The sequence below is a fragment of the Dufourea novaeangliae genome, unplaced genomic scaffold (assembly GCF_001272555.1).
Source record: "Dufourea novaeangliae isolate 0120121106 unplaced genomic scaffold, ASM127255v1 scaffold296, whole genome shotgun sequence".
NCBI lineage: Eukaryota > Metazoa > Arthropoda > Insecta > Hymenoptera > Halictidae > Dufourea > Dufourea novaeangliae.
The window spans coordinates 658241-684787 of record NW_015374174.1 but is presented as its reverse complement, the minus strand read 5'-3'; the positions used below and the strand labels follow the sequence as shown (position 1 = coordinate 684787).

Sequence of the window (26547 nt, the reverse complement as noted above, 5' to 3'; positions counted from 1 at the left end):
GCTTGATCTATGGTTCCTCGTCTATTTCTCGCCCTTCATCCATCTGGCTGACTCTTTGTTCACTACCCTGTCTTACTCTATTTAGTGTTTCCACCCTACGAGAACGGGAAATCCCATCCGACGACCCTTTCTATGTGTCGTGGAGAGTACGAGGGAGTGCATGTGCACGTGTCTTGCCCCCCTCCCCCTTTGGCGTTCCCTGACTTCACCTTGTAACCCTACTACAATTCGGTGCGGTGTGCACGCACTGATTATGTCCCAGCATGTCGATGACGCGTATTACGCAACTGCAGATTGCGGTGTACGTGTGTCACGACCTCGATCGGACGCGCGATTTGTAGCGGTCAGGACCGTCGTGGCTCGTTAAATCGGGGACACGCGACGACGGGATTCTCTGTCTAGACCGATCACCGAAGGGTGACCGGTTTGCTACGGTTCTCTGTTGTTCTCTTTTTAACCCCCGGCCGTTGGGTCCAGCCCATATTAGGTCACACGTTTCGCCTGTATTTTTATATACAAGTAGAACCTGGATTAGTAAAAGTAAACCGATTTTTTTAGGTCTGAAAAACCCCCAGGTTACTTATCGATGTCTCTGCTACATTACACAATCGTTCGTTGAGTCAACTGTTCAAAGTTTTCATTGATAAAAATAAAAAATCGGAGGTACGTCCGACAAAACTGAAATTTCGCTTGGTCTGTCGCAAAGAATCACACTGCCTACGAAGGGTTAACTGAATCATTGATCTCTGTTAAGATTCTTACTATATTGTTACTATAAGTTGTATACTTACGTTTTTCGACCGACCCCGAATAAAAAGCAATGAAAAGAAAAAAAAAAATGCTAAACACCATCGTTGACACGTCCGAACGTCAATGCGAGTAACCGTACGGGCTAGAATAATCCAAGCACGCTTTTAACCTAGTGACGACAAGCACACCACACCGCGTGGGCTTTGTTTAACCCACGGCATCGACGACCGAGGAATTGTATTCAAGTCGTGCACACCGAGGAACCAACTCGGAACTCAATTATACGCGTCACGGCCGTCGAATGCCAATGTTCATCCACGACGACGCATAGCCAGAGTCCCGGCGGCTAAAACAACGGTCGCCTATAAGTATGAGAAAAACGTTTTCCAACGGAAGTCCATCGCAGTAGACACCCCGTTCGAAGAATGGAAAGGATGCGTGTGACGGCCACGGTCGACATCCGTTTTCGAAGTCCGTGTTTATGTAAATTTTCACTTCGCCCGTGTCCGACCATCGTAACGCCGGAAAAACGATTCTTCGAGTTGAAATTTTAATGATTGCGATTGGATTCTTCGCGACAGACAGATGTATACACGGTGGATTCCGACGCGTATCGACTTCAAGTGTATATATCCACTTGAAGAAGTGGTGAAGAGTGATAGTCTGGAAATTAGTAGTTTAAACGTGACTCGACAACACTTTTTAGCTTTTTGAACGATCGATACACCTTGAACATTGAATCAAGTATCGTATTGCGGGGGACCGAAGTGTATGACTATTGATATTTAAAGTGGACGTGAGTCACGGAGACTGTTAGAGAAACCTGATTCTATAGCCATAGGCAGATTTGAACATACTTGTTAGAAAATTTTTTTCACTTTCGTGGACGGGGATTCGTGTCTAACTGGATATAATTTTAATAACGAGTATCGCGTACCCTTGAAGAAGATTTGTAAAGATAATGGAATATTTTTAAAGCAACGTGCTGCCTTCGATAGTGCCAGTTAAGAGACAGGGTTCTGCGACTGGTATTCTGATCTGATAAAGATGTTCCTCGATAGAAGCTCTTAATTTTGTTACGTAAATGTCCATGGATCAGTTCGAAAATTAGTCTAATAGATAATATAAATTAAGTTTTGAACATTTTTACGCAAAGTCGCATGAATTGTTACAGAAGATCTCATAGGACCTTACTTCTTATAAAAATAAAAGGGTTGCAATCATCACAATCGTTTGCAAAAATTATAAATTGTATGTTTAGAAAATATTAAATAATTCAACGAAGCGTACACTTACCCCTATTATAGAGTTCAGTTCCGTCATCGTAACCTGCTTAGCTCTGTCGACAGCGGTTGCGACCTGCTGTTGATGTTCCTGAGATAGAAATGGCAGGATTTGGCCAATGATGGCGTTCAGTCTCTTGGAAATTTCAGCCTAAACAAAAAAAAAACAATCATTCTTAGTAGATATTCTTGTCGAAGGTTCATGTTTACGTAGAAGAATAATCGTGGTCACACTTAAGCCCACGATGATACGATTATTTTCGTGACCATTAAATGTCACGCGTTAACTTTCAATATTTATTTACAACAATTCTTATCGTTACATGTTTCACGTTCTACCCGATATATTAGCTACAAAAGACTTGTATGCACAACTGTTCCTTTTATCGAATACAGATGTACATACAGGTGCGTGACTTCACAGTCTCGCGAAGTCGTCCAGAACGAACGATTATTAATAGAATTATCAGCATATGCTAATTCTATTGAAGTACGAATACAGTTAACAATTAAAATAAATTAACCGGTGTGATGTAAGTGACAGTTTCCACAAACGGAATGTCTGCTGGAACTTTAATTCGGCCGTCATGCGTCAGTTCGATTCGAGTTTCAAAACTGCAAAATGGCGGGCACTCGTTTCGAAGAAAGAATTCGACGTGGGTAGCGAGGAGCAAATATTGTTAAAAGACTCGAACGGAATATCACGAGTGAATATATAAACGCTTCCGTTGGATAGTTATTTTCTTCTTGTTTTCTTTTTTTTTTCTTTTTTTTGTATTCGAACGAAGCTTCTCGCGTCTATTTTCACCCACGAGTGCCATTTCTAGGGTCGACATACACACACACACACAGTCGGTGATCGGTCGACGCGTGAGAGCTGCGTAGTAAAACGTTTTCGTTAACAAAGTGCACAACAGAAAACACGAAGAAGAGGCGGCTCTTTTATTTCGTTTTCTCGTGACCGCCGGGCGCACATGCCTCCCAGCTGGCCGAGATCGAAAATATTTTCGGCCCCCTTCTCGCGAGCGAAATATTTAAGCGCGCGAACACTTTTAACAGACGACCCGGTTAAAATTAGGCGCGCGAAAGAAACGGTACACGGGGGGGGGTGTCGGTTTAAATTACTTCTGAACCGTATTTCCCATTTATCAGGGGGAAAGTTTAGTGGTTGGAACGGTAAGGTTGAGTAATTGTTCGGTAACTGATACGCTCGGTATTAATGGACAAATTTGAAAGAAGCACTATACGGGTAGGGGACCTGTAACTAATAGACAGGCGGATTTTACGTATTTGTGGCTGACATAAATATACACAGAACTACTAAAGAAAGAATTATAATAGCACCTAACCCCAATTTATTTCACTGTTTATCTTAACGGTGACCACCAATGACAACATCCACTTAATTCCTATTCTCGTGAAGTATTTTATACAAATATAAATCTGCATGGATATCCGTGGTTAAGTGATTAGTTCTCTGAACCATAGAACTTGTTGAGGCAGAAATCCTGCGGATACTATACACGTGATTCTGGCAACAGGCTATAGATCTTCTCCGAGGGGAATTGAACGATAAATTTGCACTATTTAACCAGCTTTATACTCGGACTGTATGATGTTTTTCACGAGTGCACCGGTACAGTCGCAAAATGAAATTGCACTTTCTCCTTGAAAATTGAACGCTACGATTTTTTTGCATCAATCGATTCCTTACATACATAAAAAAATTTTAACTGCATTTGGAACAGAACCTGACCCCAATTGCCAAAATCGATCTCTATATTACTATATTTGTACATTTCGATTATAGTATGTTTCGAGCGTTTCGGAAATCGTACAAAGTTTCGGATTCGAGTTTCGGGAACTGAAAAATCAAGTTCCAACACACCCCTGAAAAATACTGTCCCCGCCCGTCGTAAGAAAATACACAAACTCCTGGATCCGCGTGGCGAACCGATGAATCTCCGTATTTCTAGCGCGGGTTTCACCGTCGACACGGCGAGAGTCTCTATTTTTGTCGCACCTCGTAAGAATCCCCGGAGCGCCGCGGGGAAATAAGTGACGCGGCGAACGGGCATAAGGTGGATGATTAACGAGACACGGAGGGATAAAGCGGTGCCACGGCTACGTTCCGCCGTTTTAACGAGCGATCCCGAAAGGTTTCCGTCCGCCCGCCAACCGGGGGATACCGCGGAAACGACGCGCGGCGAACAACTTTCGCAGTCGATGTATTTTCGAGGTTGCCCCAGACCGTGTGCGCGCGAATATCCTCGGAGAGATGTTTACGAGCCGGGGAGATTCTTCGCGGCGAACGATTCCTTTGAACGCACGCGCGGATACGCTACGCGCTAGTGATTCTTATTGCTCGGTCCATTAGCCGAGTAGCAACGGCATCCAAAAAGTAAATATTGATTTTAATCAGCTGTACCCCTTGTATACGAAGCAGAGGAAAATATATTGGACGTAACCGTTTGTTTATTTGCCGGGATGATTATAGTTCGGGAACGAAAGCAATATCAAAAGACGTTTGAGGGCCTGCCAAGGGGAATGCTTCGAATTCTAAGTCGGGACCAAGATACACACGAATCGGGTCTTCACGCGGCTAAGGGATTCGATTCAGGACATTCCAGGACGGAAAGACCGAAGTCGAATGAAGATAAGTAGGAGGGGCAGGGATTGGACTGATTCAACGGTGAAGGATCCAAGCTAGTCCTAGACCTCGGGGACTTGAGGTCCTCTAAACGCAGACACCTGAACTCGAGACCCTCGAGTTCAGTGTCTCTCCGAATGCAGAGACTCCAAGTCTGGAGCCAATCGAACAGAAGAATCCGAATACAAAGTGCTCCAAAGCCAGAGGTCCAAATACGAGAGGCTTCGAACTCAAGAACCGAAGCATATGAGTCTCTTAACGTAAGGACCCAAGCCTAAGATTTCCCAGACCCAAGAACCGAAGTCCGGGACTTCACAAAACCAAGAACTCAAGCTCAGGACTCCCTAGACCAGTAACCAAGACTCCCAAATCAACGAACTCAAAAACCCAAAACTTCTCGAATCCACAGACTCATCTAAACTCGTCCAAACCCAGAAACCTGGATCTGAGGGAAATCTCTAAGTTAGGTCTTGATCCTTAGATCCACAGACATCCGGACTTGGGACTCTGTATCTGGAAGACTGAGTGCTTCGGTCCTTGGGTTGAAAAGACATGAATCCTTGTGTTGGAGGGCTTCGAATTTATGTCTCCGGGTCTTCTAGTCTTGTGTTTCTAGGTTCGGAAGGCACTAGGTTCAGATATTCCAGTTCAGAATCCTCAGGCCATGAGTCCAGATCACGGTCTCGAATTGTTCTATTCTAAGTCGTACCACTTAAAGTTGATCCCTTTTAATATCTGGCTTGATTTAACACGGTTCTTATAATTCCGACTTAACCCGATATCTCCGCGATTTTTTTCTAATTTTAAATCTAAATCCCTTTCGAACCCATCGCTTTTTCTCCGTTCTAACTCCGAGTGGGGGAAAGGTATGCTACCCGTCCAGCAGGAATCATTCCCAGGTTTTGTCGGTATGCATACGGCGGGCTACCGGTTTATCGAACAGGCGGAACGACTTCCCGGAACAGCGCTTCTCGCCAGCCGCGCAACGTCGAAACTGCCGGCTGGCTCTCGTACGACTGCGGATTTTCTCGGAGCCTCGTTCCGTGTCGGCGAGTCATCGTGGCAAATGTTTATTCGTCCGTGTACACGGGACAAACTTATCCTGCTTAATGACTTCGGCAAACACGCGATGTTAACCGACGCGCGTCTCGCGCCGTAAAGAGTGTTGAACGGAGGACTGAGGATGAGGAGAAGGCAAAGGAAATGGCGATAGGGATTTGCACGCGTGGAACGGAGAGATCGACAGAGAAGAAGAGAGGATCATGTCGGTCCCTGCGAGAATTTCGGTGCGCGGAAATTGGCAGAACAATGTTGCTCCTCTCGGGTGGAGACAGCTGCGACGCGTTCATCGGCGCCAGGTTTTAGGTGAGAAGGAGGGTCTGAAACTTACCTGTTTGTGCATCTCCACGTTTAGGCCATAGGACATCTCGTAGTACTGTAACAGAGAAAGTAAACTTTGTTAGAGTAATTGTACGTACAAGTTTTAGCGCAAAATTCGCGAACCGTGAGAGCAGGGGGGGGGGGGAAGAAAAAAAAAACGTCATGGGCAAATTCATTATCCAGATAAAAAGTTTTGAATAACGAATATAAGTTTTAAAAAAAGTACTTCGTTATTTATAATTGAATTAACGTGGAAACTCCAGTATTTGTAGTAAAATAATACTTCTTCTTGACTGGGTAGATACTTGGCAAAGAATTATTTATTCCTATTAACTATTTCGAGATATCCTTGATGAGTGTTCGAAGGCTCCTCGGCACTGACAAGGAGAGATCCCCAGGTGTAACGCTGACTTTTTAATGATGTCTGTCACAGTGATAAAGCTTAGAATTCTGAAACCAATGGTATTCCTTTCAGCCGCATATAGACATTAGGTTATGAAATATTTAATGTTCAGTGCCTAGAAAGACTTTGAACACTCATTGAGAATTTACTGTACTGCTACTTTTCATTAGATATTATTCGAATAAAATTCTGCCCAACTCTGCGTGAGAGTAACCATGCTGTCACGGACCCATAGTAATTACAAAAGTTGTTACAAATTGAAACCCCTAAAATATAATCATTATCCTAAATAAAATCTGAAAAATGAACGAAAACGCGCATGGGCAAAAGCCCGTCGAAATCTAGTATCGACCACCGATACCATCGTGAGAAAGGGTCCAGACGGGAATTAATTTACCAGGAAACTAAGGTACAGGGACTTGACGAAGGAACGGTTCAAATGGAATAAACAACGATCCCCCGCCTATTCCTGGGTCAAAAGAACAATTCCGCTTTTCGCAGCAGCGGCGGCGGTCGTTGCCGTCAACGAGATGGAAACCTGAAGAGTTACCCGATGGCGAAGTGTCTTTCATCGGCTATCAACGACCGGTCGTTAGCGGGACCGCGAAGAGGCGGTCATAATTGCGGTAAACGACCATTTTACCGAAGAGACCGTTTTGTAGCGTCATTACTTAACAGTCAACTCCGGCCTCCACCGGTGGTGGTCATTTAGCATCGCGGCGTTCTCGGTACCGCTCGGCGTCGTCTCTTCACCGCCGGCAATTTACCATCATTTGCCAGATTTGTCCGTGTCTTGGTTCGTTATTTCGACGTTTTTTTTTTCTTCCCGCCCCCTTGCCCACCCCCCATGGCCCTGCCTCCTCTCTCTCTCCGTCCGTCTTCTCTTGCCTTTGCGTCATTAACATTCCGGGTGCCATTAATCTCGTGAACGAGACGGCGTGCGCGCGCGCGCCAGCGTGAAATTATATCTGCCCTCACCAGCCGGCATGTGGCGCACACACTGCACTTTCCGCGGTAACGCGTTATTAATTATCGTTAATCGCGATAAACTTAATCGAGTCTAGCCGAGTACACTCGAGAGGCGCAAGGAGACCGAGCGAACCAGCTAGACGAGCTAGAGGCTGGTGTGGTAATCGTAAACGCGAGGGAACGAACCAAGACCAGACGATCGTCGAGAAAGTGGGAGAGGAGAGGCGTGGGTTGGGAGGTAGGTGGTACAGGGTAGGGTAGCAGAACGCGTGCAACACGCTCGACAGCCAGGTACAGGTTCTTAATTTTACGGGCCATTAGCCCCGTAATTACACGGGCGAATTAATTGCGTCGTAAGTAAGTTATTCCACCCGAGGGAGAAGGGGGTGGAAGCGAGCCACCGACGGAATGGAAGGGAACGAGAGAAGGAGGTGAGTGAAGAGCAGGAGGAGGAGATTGGAGGTGAGTGAGGAGGCGGAGGGCAACAGAGAGGCGAAGAGGGAAGGAAGCAGAGGTTGTTGAGATCAACTGCACCAGCAGGAACCGGCAGCGACGATCACCGTGGCACAGCAGCAGCAGCCCTTAGCAGTAGCGCACTCTGGACCAACTTCTGCGACTCATTATGGCTTGCACAACAAATTAACGTGGCGGGTCTCGACCCCTGTGCACCGGCGTCCTTAACGTGGCGCTTGTTAATGAACTCGACAAAGAGAACGAGAAAAAGCACGCGATCTCCCTCGATTCGTCGCCACCGCCTCCGCCTCCTCATTCTACTCCTCGGTCCTTCCCTTGCTTCGGCCTCTTCGTTCCGCCTTGACTCCGACACCCCACCAAGATGTACTCTGTACACGTCGTTTAAGCGAGTTAACAAGCGGCCTTTTGTTAGGGACCCGGCCTTTTTTACTGCCGACGGTACTATTGCTCGAACAGCTCTCCGGGAGAGAGATCTTGTTATGGGGCAGGAGGGTTAAATGATCGGGCCACGGCGTGCCCGAGGTGTAATTCAGTCCGACAAATTTTTATTGACTGGCCGAACGAACACCCTCGGGAATCGATAGGCCTGTATACGGCGCTATTCTCGTGGAAGGTATACTGACGAGCAAATTCAGCTTCCGTTAGGAGGAAAAACGGCGAAGGAAAAGGTCCTACCGATTGGTAAATTTATTTCAAGTACTAAAATAAATATTAAATCGAATGGTAATTTGGCATAAATCTATCCTGTACGCCACTTGTTCCCCTAGCGGAAGCAGAGTTCACCCGCGAGGGTACGTCCTGATGTCTTACGAAGTTCAAAGCAAGATCGAAGGGTTCTAAATGGAAGACGAATCTGAAGTGACCGAGGGAACTGAGTGTCACAAAGGATCACTCTAGTGGCCCCGGCAGGCTACCAAAGCACTTCTAATGACCTCTGAAAACAGGCGATTGTCCCGGAGTGACCACCGAAAACTCCCTAGCGGCTGGGTTCCAACCCCTAAAGAACCAACATCAATCCCTAAAGCCCCCTCAACTAGCGAGGTTTCGAAGACAATTAAAGTTCTTCGAGGCCAGACGTTCTAGTGGCCACAGATGGCTATCGGTGGTTTTCAAGGGCCACGAAAGAACACAGGTCAAGGATGACCGAGACGTTTCATAGAAGGTGACTGAAGACGGTTAAGAGCCTCAGCTAACCAATAGCCTGTTAGTTCAAACGTGACAGAGATACATTTAGTTATAGAAATAAGATCTTCACGCAAGGCCTTCATCCTCGAAGACTGATGCAATAGGACTTCGTTTGTCCAGACGAAACTTTTCTGAATTTTTAACTAAAAAGCTACACTTTTTTTTAAACAACAAATCTACAGAAACAGATTTCAGACAAGGATACGATCAAATAGAGTAGGCGAAAGGTGACAGTCACGACATTGATACACGTGGCATGATGCTATTTCCATGGTCGTTCGCAGAATCTAGGTATCGTTTAACGGGGCGGAACAATGCATTTAGCGTACGCTACACGCAACAATAACGTCCTGGGATGGAGGGTAGGGCAACGAAATCTACATTCCACGGTAACAGGAATTATGAGACAGGACGGTGTCGTGAGGGGCTCGCAAGCCCGCGTGGTTCGTGTCGATAAATCTCCGAGTCTCTCCACGGCAACTTCCTACGACGTGACGGCGGCGGCCACGACCGTGTCGGCTCGTTCGCTTGATTAATCGTGTTTAAACTAGTCGCATCCGCGCCAATTAAGACCGTACAATGCTCGGGCGCAAGAAGAGCAAGAAGGACACGGCCAGGGGCAGAGACACTCCCTTCGAAGCCAGAGAGAAGCCGGTCGTGGAAAAACAAGGAACCATCCCCAAAGGCGAAACCAAGCCAAACGCCGTGCTCGCTGCCAACCGCCGCTACGAGGGACAACAATAAATTAGTATCGGGCACGATGCACACGCCATCGAACAAGACGCTTCGCATTCTCTGGCTGGTTCGCGGCTATTAATACAGCGTGTCGTGGTCTGATCGATCCACGAGGCAAATGGATTGTTCGGTGAAAGTGAAAATTACAATAGGACAATTCTATACCTCTTCTTACAATATTTATGAACGGGTTGTCAAACATCTTGAATGTAATCCTCGTTTCGTAATTAGATCAATGTAGCCATTACATGAAATGTAAGGGATGATCGTATAGGGGCGCTAAACGTGGATCCTAGAAGTCAATTCCTCTTGTTGGATATTTCTGTTCTTTGGGATAGACTCTTTGACTCTAGACCGAGACTACTCCGATTCTCGAGACCGAACATTAAATATTTCATAAACTAATGGTCGTATGCGACCGAAACAAATATCATTCGCTTCCGAATTTCAAGCTCTATCACTGTGCGAAACCTCGTTAAAGAGTCAATATTACACCTGGGGACCTCTTCTTGTCAGGATCGAGAATCCTTCGAACACTAATCAAGGATTCCCTGTCTATTGTCCATCAGAAACTACTCCAAAGTCGCATCTTCTATTGAAACGGTATTAAACAGTGTGTTGCACGCTCACAATCTCGATGTGTATCAGACTGCATAATAAAGTCAGCAAACAGGAATATTGTACTATACGTCAAGTTTATAAAAAGATAATGTATAAGTATACAGTGTCCCCAAGGAGGGTCTAGAAGAGTTACGTGCGGTTCGCAAGCAATTTGGCCACCTTAGCCGTAGTACAAAGTCTAAGCCTAGGGTCAACATTTAGTGCCCTATATACTTTTCTTACTTCGTATTACTGGAACCTCGTTTTATTCGACTCTTTAACGAACAATCCCGTGACACCGTGTTCTCACAACTGTCCCGTGTAAACGAACGGATTGGCCCGACGATCAGAGTCAATTAATTATGTCGCCAGGGAGTTCCCGATAAACTCTTCCCCTCCCCCTTGCCTTGTCTCACCCTGTTTCGCTCGCAGTTCAATTTCGCGAGGGTTAACTGCCCGGGCATTTACCACGAAAACACCCGAGCGATAAATCCCGTCTTGCGTGCGGCGAGAAGCAACGAGGCTCGGATTTCCTCGCGGGACACGCGGATCGGTATAATTAGACTGGTTTACGGCGGTCGGTCGGTCGATCGTCGACGAGCATTCGGGCGTACAAGCCAACGAGGGCAACTTGCCTCTGCATTATCCTTCGGCCGTTGCTCGTCGGGCTGTGTTTATACTTTGCCGTCAGGTGTACGAAGACGCGGTGCGGGATTGTAACCGGGGATATTCTAACCATCGTTTGGTCTAACCCTGGTTCTGAACCCGAGTTAAGCTAAATTCTCGGGTATCCGGTAAAACGACCCGGTTGCTGGCCAACCAAATGCCCTTCGGCGGGTTTTGCGTCGGTGATCTACACAGAAATGTTTCCGATGGAAACTAGCGATCGGCTGCAAGGACTTCTACCGAAACTTAAAATACCGGTATTTTCGGTTGTACCTTTGTCCTATATAAACCTATATAAGCCCTACCCTTATAGACATCGAAAAAATACGTACCGGTATTTTTTCGATTTCTATAATATATTCGGTATTATTTTCTTTTTTTAGTGAGATGACCACAAATTTAAATCCAATACCTATGTCTTCCTGTTTGATTGATAAGAAGGACTCATGATGCCCTTCTGGTATCCTGGATCCGCCACCAGAATGATTATACTCAAACAACTGGTCTCAATGGAGGAAGAAGAGGAAACGGTCATATCTACATTCCCAGGAACTAGACAATCCTTTCCCTAATTTATGTAACGAACAACAAGTACCGCTGCCTTTGTTGTCTACGTCAAGCAGAATATTGGCCCCTCAGTTGGCGTGGTATCGACCTGAATACCGCGTGTAACCACCTCGGATCAGAGTGTATCAGCCCGATGTTTCTGAAATAGCTACCAAGGTAGCAGTCCACATTTTCGAGCATAAATGGCAAGCGATCCTGGCTGGCCAATTCCCTCGATCCCCCCCCCCGAGATCGCAACTCCCAAGAACCGAATCTGGTTCGGGTTACATCCCTGTGGCTAACGGGCGCACAAAGCGGGTGGAATCGATGAGAACCGCTGAGCTCTTAGAGCCATTAGCTATGCACAGTAGGTGCGCAAGATAAATATACGGATACACGTGCGCACCGGTTGCGGTCTGGCTGTGTATATACGTGAGGGCGAATATAGGTGCGCGAGTGCACGGAGTAACAGGCCAATGTAAAGTCGGTGCGGCGAGGATGCAATTAATGCTAAGAAGCCGAGGTGGTTTAGCGGTCGAGCGAGCATGATTATCCTGGATAGGGAAAACGAGGGTCCCAGAGTTCTCGTGGGAAAGAGAAAGACAGTTAGAGAGAAGGTTACACGGTGGATAGAGACAGGTAGACAGGGACTTAACCGGAATTAGTGTTACGGAATGGTGATTCCTTACCATCACGTAATGTCGTTGAATCTCGATCTTCTCCGTGGCCAGTTTCTCGCACTCGAGTTTCAAGCTGCGAACAGAATGAAAGAAAAGAAAAACGTTGGAACGGATTAAATGATTTTCTGCTTGATAGGTATACACGTATGTATGTATGTGTGATACACACGGATAGATCGTTATAGGTAATACACCTATTTTCTTACCGGTCGCGGGCCGTTAGGTCGCAGGGGTGGTACAGTTCGACGACGCGTTAAATACGAGATACGTTAACGTCGACCTTTACGTTCACCACGTTCGCATAATGTTAATATTAATTATCGCCCCGGCTGTGCATATATAACCTGGACGCGTACACGCAATACCATTTATACCGGTATTCTAACCGCTCCGCAATCAAGCTGTTTCAATTGTATGCACTTTATTCGGTCGGCACGGTGGGACTGGACGGATGGGGGTCTGATATGTAGCGATGGGAACGATTCCATCGCACGTGCGAATATTTCGCACCCGATACCTGCCCAGTAGACGATTTGAAACCGGGGACTTAAACCGGTATGATTTTGATACCGGTATTATGCCATCGAAGCTATACCGAAATCGATATATTACCGAAAACCGAAATAAATACCGGCAATTTTTCGATTTCTATAAGTCCACTTTACCTCAAACATTTCGAAAAATCCAAGAGTACATTCGAAACAGTACCATACAGATCGTACAGAAGCTACTGTGCATAGAAAACCACCGATAAACTATGCACCCTTGCGGATTGATCGAAAGAAGGCAGCACATTTCGTATGCAACAGCGCCTATTAATATGAAAAATGTCAGGCCAGCCCCCTATCGGTCCCATCGCTACTCAAACGCGTCGCCCGAGCGTTTCTATCGTCTGGTCTTTTAAATCGTCGACCAAGGGAGAACCGTGCATGTACTACGCTCCCGCGTCTGACGAACTTCAAAGGGGGATAAAACGGAAGATGGTTGACGGCGGGTGGGTGGACGTAAAAGGAAAAAGCTCGAAGCTTCCGGTAGGGTTTAAGTCTCCGCGCGTACGAACAATGAAAGTTTCGATCCGCGGAACACGTTGAAAAATGCAGCCGTCGGTGTACTTCCTTAATTTCGTATTCGCGTCGGCTACGGTTGCACGGGGGTGTCATTACGCGTCTGCCAATAGCCACGATTGTCGTAAATCACTTATGGCTTTTGTAGAGCGCGTGCAACCCAGAAAGCAGCTGCAACCGTTCCCAGGCTATTCCGATTCGCGACGTGCATCTCGCTGGTTACGTATGCGACCCCGAGACAAAAGAAGGGACGACGAAGGAAGGGGTGAAACGCGGACAGGTGCCACGCTCAATCGTCGCGATTCACGGTGACGCGGCCTTTTTTTCTTTTTCTTTCGGAGAGGACGAAGTTAACCCCCTGCAGCAACACGATTTTATTTAATGCTGCAACAACCAAACCCGTCGAAATGGGATTTCAAATTTGAAATTTACTTCTAAATTATTATAGTAGTATGCAATCGTTCAATCTTATTAAATGCAATACGAAATATTTTGTTTATTATCTTCCTAACCTTGCGGAGAAATATTCAACATTGTTATATTCTGCATCATTCATCTGGAAAATTATGTCTACTCCGTTTCTTTAACAGAATTTTCCTCGCAGTCCCCACTGACAAGAAAAACAGTAATGTACCTATTCGAACGACGGGGTTCTACAGGTATATTTAATTTCTCGATAAATTTTCTATAATTTGTAGATTCAAATACAAGCTGATCTATACTTACGCATGACATTGGTTCTGTAGAAAGTTGAATTCCTCCTTAATTCTGTCACAGGATTCCCCGACAGTGAATTTAATTTGTTGTCCGGGCTGTGGTGGACCCTGCAACAAATATTCAGAATATATTCATATGATTTTGACACAATAAACAATTATGTTTTAGGATCAAAAAACGTGCCCAGTCGACTAGTTCATAGACAAATATGCATTGTATTTCTAAGTATTCTTTCATTATACTGGCGAAGTATACAATACTTCTCTTATAGTATACAACAAGTATTCATCGAACCAAATTACAGCTTACTTCCGGAAAGTCAGTGGGTGTAACAACTTAGACTAACTATGCAACGCATAATATCACGTTGTAACGCAGGAGCGTATAAAACACCGACAAACTTCGCAGTCTAAACGTTGTTCTATTTATCAGAGGAAGGGGGGCGTAGTACGGAAACCGCCAACGGAAAATAATACATCATTATCGTTTTACTCGGTACTCGAAAGTATTGTTTCCAATACTTAACGAGGCAAGTACCTGTAAAAATCGATGTTACGGAACTTATGTTCAAGAAACATGGGCTTTAATCCATATTTATACCCCCCATTTTTAGGGAAGAAAAATTTAATTTTTCCTTGGCAATACAGGTAATATTTTGAAAACAGATTGTAAAACCTTTATTCTATCATAAAAACATTGCCTTAAGTTCATAATTTTCCTTGGCAGAACCAAAATCAAGTATACCTGTCGAAGAAATCGTTTACCTCACGCGCAACAGCCAGACACAATAAATTTCCAAGGCGCATCGATCATTTTTCAGCTTCCAACATCCATCCTCCTTTCAACAATCAAGAAGTAACAACCGTCAAATTACAGCCAAGCTGAATAAAACGATCTTCCGGTTTCGAAACAGCCTGACCACGCCTCGAGCGAGTTTATTCCTCCTCGTGCCTGCTCGTTGGAAACAAGAAACGAACAAGCTCGAGAGGAGACTACGTGTCAAATTCCGCCGCGGCGTATAATTAATCTCGCGCAGCTGTTCCAACCCGCGAAGAAGCGGAATGGATGCAGGAAGTAGCGCGTTAGTCGATTCGCGACTCGACGACGAGAGAGAAGGAGGTGGAGGTGGAGGTGGAACACAACGGAGGCGTTTGCACGAGCTAGCGCGCGAGCAAACCGGTAAACACAGTGAAAGGGGACATTTAAACCGCCATCGGCAATCGTGCACGCGTGGATGAGCATACAATGTAACGGGGAACATAACGCGATAACAAGATTGCTGCTGGCAGCTGGATTCTATCTCCGACAGGGACTCGAGGATTCCGAGCGAATCGTCTGGTAACGGAGGAAATTCTGCGGCTTTCATGGGATCGAATGATTTAGGGATGTTCGATTCGCTTGAAAGAATTCACTGTCGAATCTAATCGTGAGGATAGATTCTCTGAAAAAATCGATACCAAAGAATCGATCTGAAAATCGTAAAAAATGAATCGTTAAACTCTATTCAATAGGGAAAGGAATTAGAGGTGAAGTTAATGTAAATGTGAAGATTTTAAATCTGTTGGAGATTCTTGTAACGAATACATTTTCACGGTGACATTACTTATGATAATATGTCGTTCCTGTTAAAAGATAAATGTGGTGCCTTTGGAACACCCAGACAGGCGACCACTCCTACACTTAAAACGAATTTTTTCAGAATATGCTTGCCTTCTTATAAATTAACTAATATACAAACAACTATATACATTTAATTCCCTGAGCTCGAATGTTCCGTGAAGTTTCCAAAATCCCCAGTTCCGAATGTGGACCATCGTCGGAGGGTTAATTGGGCTTAAAGCATTCCGAGTATCGACACAAGCCAGTCAGCCGAAAACCTTGACTTCGAGGGCGTCTTCTGCTCGACCGTGTCAAAGCCCTTATTTTCACGTGGCTGTCTTTTTGACGTCGATCGATTTCCACGGGAGCAATCTCGACAGAGATACACAGAGCCCGGGGTGAACGTGGTCCCGGTTGTGTAGGGAGCGTATCCGACACGATCTACAGGTCGGTCGAAGGACGAGAGAGGCTTGCGTAGGCAGGGCTGCGAACGTAGTTAACAGTGCCACCCTCGCCCTCCCGTCGTTCTCACACACACACAAACACAGACGCGACAGCACTGCACACCAACACACAGCTAAAACCCACGTGCGATCTCGTGCACTGGCACACACGTATCTGTGCGCGCACCCGCTCGCAAGTTCATAGTTTCGGTTGTAGCGTGTAATCCTCGCGGACACCGCAAACATGTAATTAACACTTGCTCTCTCTCTACCAAGCCGTTCCACCAGTCAGTCGAGAATCGTGTTGACTGTACACGGGACGCGCCCCGTGTAATCGTGTGTGCACGTGCGCGCGCGCGAACGACGAGCGATGCACGTATACAGGGTGTCTCAGCTGACTTGATCATCTCAAATAATGGTACACTTTATGAAAATTTTAGGCGTGGAACATAAATGGCATGAAGGTGCACATTTATAAGGTACGTGCTTTTTTGTGGGCGGAGGTTTTTCTGAGATTTCAAGGTCACCTTGATTTTTTTTAACGGAATGACCTACTTTTTGTACCATGGAGTATCGAATTCTGAGTGGAAATGTGTTGATCTTTATACGTTCTAAACGTAATACTTAACGAGATATTTACAAAATAATCACTGTATTGAAGTTGAGGGGCATCAGTTCAAGCGCATATAGCTTCCAAAGAGTAGGTGTCAGTTTATGGAATATGAATTTATGTCAGAGATTTGGTTATTTAATTAATGACCTTGTTGGGGTGCAGAAGAGAGTAATCTTCATACTAAGCATTACGAAAACTACTTACTGTCTTTTGGCACACTCGCATTCACGATAAATACGTTAAATCCGCAGTTTAATTATTACCGCTACTGATACGTAACTCAAGAAACCTCTTAGGATCCAGTAATTTATTTGAGATGCACGATTCCCTTTTATACACAAACGAGGTTCGAAAAACCCACTGCATTACAGCGGATTCCAGTTGAATTAAACCATATAACAAACCATTAAGTACACAGATGTGTATTATAAACAGGTAATTCGTGCCTCGATTGCATTTACTACGCGTTGCACAACCGATCCCATCGGGTTACACTAAAAAACTCAAAAGACAAGAAACAAGTTTTCTGGTTAACACCTGTGTCTGTAAGCCACAGAATACGTTTCCACGTAATGATCTTCAAGCTGCTGGATGACTCACGACCCAATAAATCCGAATTAAAATTCCCCTTCGAAACCAGCAATCCAACGCCACTCGACCAAACGGGGACCATTTCCAGTCCCTCCCTACTTTCCAGCGACCGATTCCCAGCCGTCTAGCAAGCATCAGAATTCTCGATCCTACCCGCGGACCCCGCTTAACAAACATAAATCAGATTTCTCCAAGCAGATACCTCTTCCGTTCGCGGGAAGCCAGGGGGAAACGAGCGCGCGCGCGCGCTTGCTTAATCGCGTCAATTATTCCGCGAAGCCTCGACACCGGCTCATAAATCTCTCGGACCGGGAACGTTCGAAACCGAGCAGATCGGCTCGGCGCGCGTCGGCTCGATAATCTGCGAAACTCGGTTGATTACTTCTCTCCGACGAGAAAGAGGAAGGGGCGAGAGGAAGGTTGGGGGGGGGAGCACAAAAAGGTTTGCTGATTAATCAGCCGCTACGACGGAGTTCCTCGAGCTCGAGCATCGTGTGTATCCCTGAGTGAGGAGAGTCATCGATGAACAAGGAACAAAAAAAAAACAAAATGGAGAAGGCTAGCGCTGAGTTATCTCGGGTTAAGTTGGGTGAACAGTACACCACCGTGCTACCTCCTGACCTCGATCACAATCGAGCCGTTGTAATCGAATGAACCGAGGAGAGTCCCTTCTTCTTCAGGCGGAGAATCGATCGCAGATTCTACGTCCAATCCCTTCACGTGGATCTTTTCAGTGTTTCCCTTCCGATTTGCGTTTTTTTTTTTATCCCAGTCAGAGGCTGGATCGTATGGTTCTAATATTGTGGAATCCAAGAGTGTCGATCGTGGCGCTCCCAGCGTGACAGAAACGGTAACAGGGGACATACCAAACGATTTGTTTGGATTTGTTAGAAAGAATATTTTTTGGCGTAGGTAGAGTGTTCAAATGGTGCTGCTACCTTAAGGAAAATCCTTAAGAAGTATCCCCTTAACGACAAGAATAAATCTTTTCGATTCCTGTCTCTTTGTAAATTCAGCCCATGAAGGTGCCAAGTCGCACAAACATCCGCAGTCCATTCGTAAGTCTTCAAGGAAGACGCAGGGGGATAACAGAACAGGAAATCAAAGGAAACGATGACGCGTGAAACGAGCAGCGAATAAATTCAATCGAACCCGGGGTCCTCGAGCAGACGCTAGGTAACGTCTAATTTACTCGACAGATTTCGGGCAGGAACCGAGGGGAAGGCTCGCGGAATTTCTAATTTCGTTGCGGCCGAGGCGGCGTCGGTGCGAACGCGGAATGAGAGGAACGCAAGCCCGCGGACCATCATCCGAAAGGCGAAAATCGGGGCGCAAAGAGAGAGAGTGGGTGGCGTGCTCGCGCGCGCGCGTAACGCAAGCGGCACTTTGCGGCTGTTAGAGCGTTTCGGCTAATGCGCTAAAATGCACTTCGTTACGCCGTGCACCGCAATGCAAACCAGCCGGCTGGCGCGGCACCACCACCACCACCACCACCACCGGTGCATTCACTTCGCTGCGGTGGAAATAACGTATAGCCACCCACACCGACGCATACACAGTGACAACCGGGGGATTTTCGCGATTCGACCACGGCAAATTTGTCGTCCGACAATCGGACACCGCGATAAGTTTACAAACAGGCCGGCCACCTGCGATCGATCCGATCGAGGACGATTTTCGGCGTTATTGTTTCAGTCATCCTCTTGGGGACTGATTCTGTAGCTTCTATACTGGGTGAACCACGGAATCGTGATCAGTAGAGATTAATCTGTTGAAATTATTTTTCATAGGATCGTAATTAATGATCTCGGAACTGAATAAATAAAATATTTTCACATAAATACAATACCGACACAACCGATGCTGTATACGCTTTTCGTTTGTCAACAGCAATAAAGATGCAATCGTCCGATACATAACTGGCTGCACCTTTTTTTTTTATCATCGCGATTCCCTCGGTTTGTGTCGAATCACTAATTTTTAACGAAGTTTCTTCTTCTTATGCACAAATCAAAATGAAATGACACCGTTAAACAGTGATATACGCGGTTTTAATGCTAAAATCGAAGTGCTGAGACAGGAACGGAATCGTCGAATTTTAAATAAGTCTGGATCAATTTTAATCAGGATATAAATTCGGTTTATCCAAAAGAACTTTTGGTATGGAAATTTTAATCAGTGAATAAAATAAACTGTATAGTAAAAAAAAAAGCACGTATAAAATATCGACGAACCTTTCTGTACAGCAATTGCATTCTCTGCTATACCGTTTTTATTTCCTTGGAACCAAACGGCGAAAAGTAGCGGGTTCCCGATGAAGCCGATATCCGGCTTCGGGTTTCGTCGTCGATCCTTTTTTTTTTTATCAGAATGGAAGTATTTTCTGCTCGATTATCTTTTCCGCCGGCAGGGTATAAATCCGATTTACCGCCCCCTCGGACTTTCATCTCGTGTACACCCGCGGAAAAGATGGCTCCGACGAAAGCGTTTCCCTCCCAACCAAAGTATACGTCAGCGAAGAATTTAAGGATACTTTCACGTCGTATACATCCGCATACATTCGAATGAAATAAATTTCACGCACGGCGGCAAGCAAGAAGCCGGAAACTTATCGCGCCGGGCGGAACGCGACAAAACGTGAATAACAAAACACGTAACTGCGGCGATTTCTTTGCCGATTTTAATCATATGAAAAATCGTTAAAAGTATCGAATCAAATCGCTACGGTAAGGAATGGATACTCCAATTGTGGGACAATAATTCCATGAACTAGCGCCGATTTTTACATGTTGGAAAGTCGAGTCAGGTAAGTCGTAGCTTATTGGTGCCAGGATTTTTTCAAATTTAAGTTGTTAGAATTGGATATTTAGGATATGAGGTTGCTAATATCGAATCTTTCGTATATTCAGTTACAATAATATTTGTTTCAACCTCATACAGCCATTAGTTCATGAAATATTCAATGTTGAGTACCGAGGAACCTTCGAACACTCATCGAGGATTTACTGTATGGTCATCGTTCGCATAACACGATCGCGCAAAGAATCCAATTCCTTTGTTCCACCACATCCAGACGGAATCATATACATTTTCCTGGCCGCGGGCGAGGCGCGTGTGGTCACCGGTAATCCCCTCGCGGAATTCCAGGAACGCTGGCGCGTCTCTCGCCCCCCTGGTAGTACCATTAAAATCGCTTGACCTTACGGGGAACGAGGACAAAGTAGCAGCGACGCGGTGTCGTCCACTCGGCTCGCGCTAGGGTCTGCGGTCAGAGGTTACGCCGCCGTCGGAGACCCGGTAGTTTCTGAATTCTCGGGTACGTTGGCCACCAGAGGTGGAAGAGAGAGGTCGCTGAGGCGAAGCGCTGAGAACAGGGAGGACGAGGGAGGACAGGAAGGAGGAAGAGAGAGAACGAGGAAGGAGAAACGTTCCGCGAGAGACGGTGAGCAAAAGGTCGACGCAGAAATAGGGAACGAACGACGCGAGGATAGGGGAAAGGGAGGAGGGCGAGCGGGAGACCCGTTGAAATTGCGGAGAAAGAGGGGCAAAGGTGGCCACGGACGAGGGAAGCTGCGGTTCCCGTGGTTGCCGCGGTTGCGGCTTAGGCAAATTGAGATAGTTCGCAAACCACCGGACCAGCTGACCTAACCGTCACGCCAGGCTGCAGCAGCGAGGCGGGACGACGCGACGCCTCGGCTCGCTGCCGCTGGGAGTGAATTTCGCAGTTCGAAAGGAAACGTTCAATGCGGGGGGAGCACCGCCGGCCACGGAGGCCCAGATACGCGAGCCGTTTGCGGTTTCTGAGACAAGAAATAGGTATGTATGTACACTACTGAGGGAACGTGTTCGCGCGGAATCGTCCGATTCGCGGTGATGTTTCTCGCGAACGCGCCTTTCGATCGAGATCGGGATTGGTTGTAAAATGATTCTGGGAAGGTAGTTTCTTTCATCTCCGTGGCGGAGGTTCCAATGAAATGGAATTGATATGATAAATGGAACTGATAGATTACGATTTCTTTGGTCTGATAGAAAATGTATTGGATTTACTAATAAGTAGACTGCGGATTTTATGCATTTATAACTTATAGGGCTCTGTGAAATACAATAAAGGACAAAACAACTTTCATCAGATCCAATAAGTTTTTTGGTCTACTTGGAACCGAATATGATACTTGAGAAAAGAAAGAAATTCATTTCTTCAATATTCGTTTCTATAGATGTCAAAGTAAAGACTGAACGGTAAAGAAACGTCCACAGACGTATGTGTTTTATAATTATTTTTTAAACTGCAACAGAAAATAGAAATCGCGAGACGGATATAGCGAAACTTGATTGCTTTGAAAATACGGCGACTGAACCCGAAATTCTATTGCTCTCGGTTAAAATAAATAACGTAACATTATTCTCACTTTGTAATACCTTGCTAATGTCTTTCTGGCAGTTCGTCAATGTCCGCCAAAATAACTTAAACCCTGCCAAAATAACTTAAGCCCAGCCAAAATAACTTAAGCTCTGCTTAAGAAGCTCGTGACGTTTTCCTTCGACGTCTATCTTTACACTTCTCAAAATCGATACACAGAAAAATTGTTGAAATAACCAGTCGAGATACCGATATCGATAAATCGACTGGAAAACACACGAGCAGAAAGTGTTCTCATATATTGCTATCGGGAATCACTAATCACCAGTCTTAACTCGAAATTAAATATAAAATTAACGTTATCGTTGTGTCTCTGTTGATCGACGCCACTAGCCGGGATATTAAATTTACCGAGTCATCGAAAATATCGGCGCGATACCGCGCAGCCGACAAAAATCATAACCGGAAAACATTTTATCGTAGCACCGATATCGTGGATACGGCTTGTTCTACAAACACCAAAAAATCGATCTTGATCACCCATCTGTTATCTCGAGTGTACGTGCTTTTCGGCGGCCGTGTCGATAAAGGGAACACGATTTAACAACAGTTATACATATACAGTAAATCCTCAATGAGTGTTAGGTGAGGAAATAAAAGCTAAGCAGAGACTCGGCTTCGGGCAGAAAGCAAATTTATGAGGGGCTGAAAACCTTTTCGCCTTCCCACGAATGCTCCGAACCGAGTACGTCACACTCATCGAGACATTACTGTATATACCTATCCATCTCCCCAACTAAACGCTCCATTTTGGACACCAGAAAACCATTCGACCTCTTTCCTCGCACCCGCAGGGACCCCCAAACGGAAGATCGATCCCACGATCGATCGGTCGACGAAACACGCGATTTCCGTTTCGAATCGACGCGCGGTGCAACACAATTCTGGATAGAGATCAGAAATAGGAGGCTTGGGGGAGAGATAGAGAGAAACGCAACTGCAAACGGGCCGTATATCTCGCTCGTCGTCGATCAAAACCCGGACTGAGCGCCACTGGCGGTGGGTAAACAGTACTGTATTGTATTTGTGTGCTTAGCCCGGCAAATATTAGCCACCATATCGCTTATGGTGCTTGTCGAGCGAGGGTGATGGTCGATAGTTTCCGTGTGGTGGAAGCGGTGAAGAGGCTTCGTTCCGTGGCCGTGTGCGCGCGTGTACGCGCCACGGCGGCGGCCTCGCAAGCTTAAGCCGCGTCCATAGAGCACGGGGCTGCTATATACACGCATGCTGGGGGCCTAGGGTGGGGTGATGGTGGTGATGCGCGCGGTGTGTGATTCGTGGCTGAGTGTGTTTGTCCATCCGTCCATATAGGAACTGTTTGTCCTTGCTATCCTTGTTTGAAGAACGTCGGGATCCCAGTCTGTGCAAACTCCTCATTATTGCGAACAATGTACACAGACCGGACGGACAGAGTGAGTGCGTGCGTGCGTGAATGCGCGCGTGTTCGTTCGTTTTCCGCGCACCAGCGCGCCCAGCGTTCCGCGCGTGTGAACGTTACACGTGCTACGAAACGCGTGAACGTCGCGCGCGCGTGTCATCATCGGAGACCGCGAACGAATCTTTTTTCATTTTTAATGAGAACTATAGAAATGTTGAGCGGTTTTTCAGCGTGAAGGTAAGGTTTTTTGAAGTTGAATGCGTGAAATCCAGTAGGTTAAAGAGATATTAGATTGAAAAAAAAGAGGGTTTTTGGTGATGCTTCCTATTGATAGGCACGTTTAGTGAGTTTCTTTTTCAATTTTAGAATTATTTGGAGGACTCATTGGAGAAATAGACTGTAATGTCTCTTTAGTTGTGATTCAGAAGTCTTTAGATGTTCCTGATTGCTGTTAAGAAATGAATTTTTATGCTACTGCCACAATCTAGTGAAACCCCGATCGGTTTCGGTATAGCTTTGATGGCATAATACCGGTATCAAAATCATACCGGTTTAAGTCCCTGGTCGCTAGTCCCAAACAGCGTGACTCCAAAAAGAGTATACTGTATATCTTACTCGACAATCTCTAAAACAATACCGTGTACTCAACGTTCGATAACAATCAATATCTACAGGAATGTAAATAAATGCTGTCAAAACCTGACAAGTACAATCTTCCTAATCATCAGTCTCACCCTAGAAAATGATAAAGTATAGATACAATCAGTTCCAGCAACATTGTCATTACCAGAAGCTTAAATTTCCTCTTAGTTTCTATGAATCACCACAACACACTACTACCACATCCATAAACGATGCTATCAGCGCACCTGGAAAAATCAATCTTAAAACCTAAAGCACGTTTACGGTCGTGGCGAGGAAAGGCAACGCTTAACACTCCTTGGTTTTTTGCCCCGTGGATGCTAGGCACGATTTTAATTTGTAATCAGGACTCGCCTTACAAAATAAGCAATCGATACACGTTAAGAGAAGCCGACAGAGTTCCCCCTCCCCCTCCCACCCCTAAATCTTTACAAAATCGAGTCGGCTACTTTCCCGGCTCTTCGACGAGGCATGAGACTCGTACGAAAGCATTTTAATGGTGACGAGGGTCCAAGTACCATTTCCCGAATTCGGTCATTAACACGGAAATTGACGGGAGTTTTAGGGCGGACCGTCCCAAATTGCCCGGAGCCCTTCAATTTCGTAGTCGATTCCGTCCCCTCGCAATAATCCACACCGGCCGGCCTGGTAGGAAATTTCGCCTAGGGGAAGGAGAGGGAAAGGGGAGGGAAAGGGCGGCTATTCACGGAGGAACCCTGTTGTTCTCACCTACCCACCGGCCTGCTTAAAACTTCTTCCATATACCTTCTTCCTTAATTATACAACCGAGGGCTTCGGAGAGCCCCCGAACGGTGAATCACGCTTAACGAGCGTCTTATGTGCCATAGCGATCGCAAATAGTGTTTGCACAATATTATTCGCTATCTAAAATGATTTTTTACAATTTGTAAATTATGACTTGCATAGTTCCCGTCTTATAATAAAATATTCGCATTAAATAAAACCATTTATATTTTAAGAATCTTTCTTTCATTTTATGAAAATAAATATTAGAAAATATTACTTTTTAAAGATAAGTGTTAAAAGCTATGTACACATACACACACGTATATATGTATAGAAATGAAAGTAAACACTGCGTATGAAATTCTTAATTAAACAATATTAAGTAAATAAGGGCAGCCAACAACCCAGTAACGGCCCTATCCGATGGGTAGGGAGAGCTTAGTCGGACATGTTCCGCGAAGCGCTACGTGACGACACAATGGTGTTCCTGATTTCCAGAACACGACGCCCTTTACAAATTAGTCGGTATTATCGTGGCAACAATACAACCGAGTCTCCGTTTTCTAGTTCCCTCCAGAAAGCTACGTGTTCAATAGTGCCGAAACATTTTGCAGACCGAGCCTAGCGATTCAACCGTTTCCCCTGTCCCGATGAGTACCCAAAGTATGGAAGAAATTTTAGTGGAAAACTGCGCCAAGATGGACTCAGTAAATCGTATTTCGATGTGTATACAATTTGGTAGCATCGGTTACCGGTCATCGATCATCGCGACATCAACAGAAACCTACAATTGTTGCGCGACAGTGACGTGGTTGCTAGTTCGAAACACGTTAAAAAAAAAAAATTATTCCACGAAGATTGGTAGGCGTTGCATCAGACGCTCGCGATAACTTTGCTCCCGAGGCGATTCCTGAGGTGAACCGCGGGGTCAAAGAGGAATCGGTTTAATCACGCCGATACAAAGTCTCGGGGCTTGGGAACCTTAGACGGCGGCGGAGGAGATATGCTGCAATAAACTAATGGCTGGTCCTGTGGATTGCAGCGCAAACGGCGTAATTTGCCTCGACTCGGTTACGGTATTTTCCGACCCCGACGAGTCTTTTAGAAAGCGGCTCGCATGGGACGCTTACACATATTTAGTATATGCCGCTGTGATGGGATGATTAGGTGGATGCACCTTCTTAGCGAGGAATTTCACGCGTGAATTACCGCGGACAAGCTGTTGTACAATTTCATACGTGAATTACAACAATAACAGTTTCATTTCAATTCAATTTCAAATTAAACGGAATTTCAAAGGCGCTGCGACAAGTTGTGTCAGAATGTTTTTAATTTTACTACTTTGAAGAAATAAAACTCTTATCAGCTTTAAGACAGTTTGCACAATCAGAAGTATGCTTTTAGACATGGAAAGTATGTTTTTAGATGTTAGGATTCACGAGATGAAAAGTGGAAATTTAAAGACACAAAAGACAGACTACATTTCGGAGCAGGTTTGATAACGTCGCTTTTCGGAACAATTCGTTGCATTTTGCATCGGTTGCGGTCGACAGGATTCGTTCACCAGGTTTCTCGATGGAACTGTCCCCGACGTGGACCGCAACCACCGATTAACAACGAATTTTTCCGCGGTTAACCGCATTAAAATTACGTCTGAAATTGCCCCGTGACAGTATTTACCAGTTACGGTGAATTTTTGGAGCCAACTTCCAAAGTTCTTTTTCCTTACAACTCTAATCAGACTCTTTTGGAATTGTAAGTTATCGTAACACGGTGTGTACGTAGCTTTCGAATTCAAAAGCCGATGCTACGTTTCATTCCATTTCACTTACACAATTTTAACAAAGTATTCCTTACGTCAAAGACAAGTCGTAGGACAAAAAAAGAACAGAAAAATCAAAATCCCACAGAAGTCTCTTCTGTCGAATACTCTTTCACTATTAGTCACGATCATCTTCTCGAGTGATTATATCAACGGGAGCTGTGCCATTGACAGAAATGATTATCTAAAT

At 45.4% G+C, this 26547-nt stretch overlaps 1 protein-coding gene across 1 annotated transcript in view; it reads right to left on the bottom strand.

Annotated features, from left to right (window-relative positions):
* Nucleotides 1-26547, bottom strand: part of LOC107192059 (protein groucho-1-like) — a 56778-nt gene that overhangs the window by 21816 nt on the left and 8415 nt on the right. Inside the window, 4 exon segments of the mRNA XM_015581245.1 lie at nucleotides 2047-2184; nucleotides 6074-6118; nucleotides 12331-12394; nucleotides 14112-14209. Of these exon segments, the coding sequence (XP_015436731.1) occupies nucleotides 2047-2184; nucleotides 6074-6118; nucleotides 12331-12394; nucleotides 14112-14209 (345 nt within the window).